General features: G+C 39.4%; 1 protein-coding gene across 1 annotated transcript; it reads right to left on the bottom strand.

The window, feature by feature from the left end:
- Positions 1–586: 586 nt before the first annotated feature.
- Positions 587–1,123, bottom strand: LOC145104568 (uncharacterized). The gene is made up of 2 exons (XM_079041791.1): positions 774–1,123; positions 587–644 (listed from the first exon to the last, which is right to left on the bottom strand). Exons 1-2 carry the CDS (start codon positions 1,121–1,123, stop codon positions 587–589), a joined length of 408 nt encoding a protein of 135 aa, XP_078897917.1.
- Between the last annotated feature and the right edge of the window lie 2,002 nt (positions 1,124–3,125).

The raw sequence follows: 3,125 nt of genomic DNA, 5'->3' as shown, positions 1-3,125 counted from the left end.
AAAACATCACCATGACGAGTCGTCATGGTCAACGCACTGTTCGTGAGACCTGGTTAAGTCGGACTAGATTCAGCTCCATATCAACTCAATACAAGTTCAGGGTTTGTTCTATACATAAAATTTAGTAGAATGGTAACGAAATCAAGGCTCAAAACATCCAAAATTGGTCCGATTTTTGCAAAAATCGGAACCCTAAGTTCCTAAAATTAGCCCTAAATGTGTTCTAATCAAGAAATAGATGCTTTATACTACCATAATAAACAATTATAAGTAAGTAAATTACTAGAAAATCATACCTTTTAGTGAAGAAAAACAAGAAATGGATGGAAAGAAGGATGAGTTCTTCGTGGAGGCAAGCACGACGAGAGAAGTGGGGTGGTGTAAAAAAGTGAAAATGTTTTGACTTAGGTTTAAAAACCCTAAATTTGACAGCAGTTATTTCCGTCGCCAGGAGGTGGTAGAATCACCACGTCGTTGTGAGTTATTTAATCACGATTATACGTGTTCTGGAAAATCACCACCTCGTGGTGGGTTAAAAATCATTATCATTTATCAAACTCTTAAAAATAATCACCCCACACTCGTTTTATGCCATACCCCACGTCGAATTCAATAACAAATCAGAAGAATGAGAGACTAAAAACCTAAATAAAGCAAAAACTAATAAAATGAAATAAAAGAAAAGGAGAGAAAATGCAAACTCAAAACCACAGGTTGCCTCCTGCAAGCGCTTTTTTTTGGGGAGTCATAAGTCGGACTCCTTCCCACTTTACGTTGTGTCAGCTCGTATGAATTTGACGATTTCACCCTCTCTTTCTTCACTCGGCATGCTTTCTTCATAATGCTTCACTCGATGCCCATTAACTTTGAAAGGGATCCCGTCTCTCGATATAAGCTCAATAGCTCCACGTGGGAAAACTTGTTTAACAACAAATGGTCCGTCCCACCTAGTTTGTAATTTACCTAGAAAAAGTTTCAACCTTGAATTGAAGAGTAGCACCTTTTGTCCTTCATTAAAGTCTTTATTACCCTTAAGTCTCATGTCATGCCATTTCTTAGTCTTGTCTTTATAAATTAATGAGCTTGTATAAGCCTCATTTCTAAGTTCTTCAAGGGCATTCATTTGCATTAACCGGTTTGTACGGAGTTCAGCCAACTCAAAATTACATATCCTCAAAGCCCAATATGCTTTATGCTCTATCTGTACTGGCAAGTGGCAATTCTTTCCATAAACCAACCTATATGGTGTAGTACCAATAGGTGTTTTAAAAGCCGTTCGGAATGCCCAAAGTTAATCATCAAGCTTGTCCGACCACTCCTTTCTATTACTTCCAACGGATCTTTCTAGAATCCTTTTTAATGTCGGGTTTGTGACTTCAGTTTGCCCACTCGTTTGGGGAGGATATGATGTTGAGAATCTGTGGTGGACACCATATTTTTGCAACACCTTAGTCAATTGATCATTTGCGAAGTGGGTGCCTCGATCGCTAATTAGATCCTTAGGAACTCCAAACCTTGAAAATAACTTTTTAAGGAAACGTACCACCACTCGAGCATCATTAGTGGGTAATGCTTGAGCTTCCGTCCACTTAGATACATAATCGACTGCCACCGATATGTATTTATTACCCTTTGACATTGGGAAAGGTCCCATGAAGTCAATCCCCCAAATAAAAAATATCTCACAAACTTGAATGCTATTTTGAGGCATCTCGTTTCGTGATGAAATGTTTCCCGACCTTTGGCATGAATCGCATTCCTTGACAAATCTAGTAGCATCTTTAAAAATAGTAGGCCAATAAAAACCGGTATCAAAAACCTTCTTAGCCGTATATTGCGCTCCATGGTGTCCTCCGGTGGGCCCGCTATGATAATGCTTCAAGATTTCTCGACTTTCTTTCCCGAACACGCGTCTTCTTATCATTTCATCTGCACAGCTTCGAAAAAGGTATGGCTCATCCCAAAAGTAGTACTTGATTTCTGAAAAGAATTTCTTCTTTTTTTGTCGTGTCAAGTCCTTTGGAATATATTCACTTGCTAAATAGTTGGCTAAATCCGCATACCATGGTACCTCTCCTGCTATGACCAATAGATATTCTTCGGGAAAATCATCTCCAATCTTGTTTTCTTCTAACTCTTCCAAGTGCGGGTTCTCCAGTCTCGATAAATGATCGGCAGCCACGTTTTCCATCCCTTTTTTATCTCTTATTTTGATGTCAAATTATTGTAAAATCAAAACCCAACGTATCAATCTTGGTTTAGCATCTTGTTTAGCAAAAAGATACTTAAGGGCAGAATGGTCGGTAAAAACTATTGATTTTGACAAAACCAAATATGGACGGAATTTATCAAAAGACAATACCACCGCTTGTAGCTCCTTTTCGGTAGTAGTGTAGTTCTCTTGTGTTGGGTTCAAGGTTTTGCTTGCGTAGTAAATAGGCTGAAAATGTTTGTCAATTCTTTGTCCCAAAATAGCTCCCACCGCATAGTCACTAGCATCACACATAAGCTCAAAAGGAAGACTCCAATTCGGGGCTATCATAATAGGTGTACTAGTTAACTTCTCCTTCAACACTTGAAACGCTTCATGACATTCCTTGGAAAAGTCAAATGGGGCATCCTTCAAAAGGATTTGAGTTAATGGCCTTGTGATCTTCGAAAAGTCTTTAATGAAACGGCGGTAAAATCCCTCATGGCCTAGAAAGCTCTTCACTCCTTTTACATTTGTTGGAGGCGGTAATTTAGCTATAGTGTCAACCTTCCCTCTATCCATCTCTATCCCCAACCTTGAGACGTTGTGTCCCCGCATAATTCCTTCCTTCACCATGAAGTGGCACTTTTCCCAATTAAGGACAAGGTTGGTCTTCTCACATCTTGCTAGCATTAGATCCAAGTTGGACAAACAATCTTCAAAAGATGACCCAAAAACCGATAAGTCATCCATGAAAACCTCCATAAATTTCTCAATCATGCCGTGAAAGATTGCCATCATGCACCTTTGAAAAGTAGCTGGTGCATTGCATAACCCAAAAGGCATGCGTCTATATGCGAATGTTCCACTTGGGCATGTAAAAGTGGTCTTCTCTTGGTCTTGCGGGTCAATCGGGATTTGAAAGTAACCCAAG

This window comes from Lactuca virosa, chromosome 4 (genome assembly GCF_052849685.1).
Source record: "Lactuca virosa cultivar CGN04683 chromosome 4, Lactuca_virosa_CGN04683_v6, whole genome shotgun sequence".
Taxonomy (NCBI): domain Eukaryota; kingdom Viridiplantae; phylum Streptophyta; class Magnoliopsida; order Asterales; family Asteraceae; genus Lactuca; species Lactuca virosa.
The sequence above is the reverse complement of the archived record's forward strand: the minus strand, read 5'-3'. Positions and strand labels throughout refer to the sequence as shown.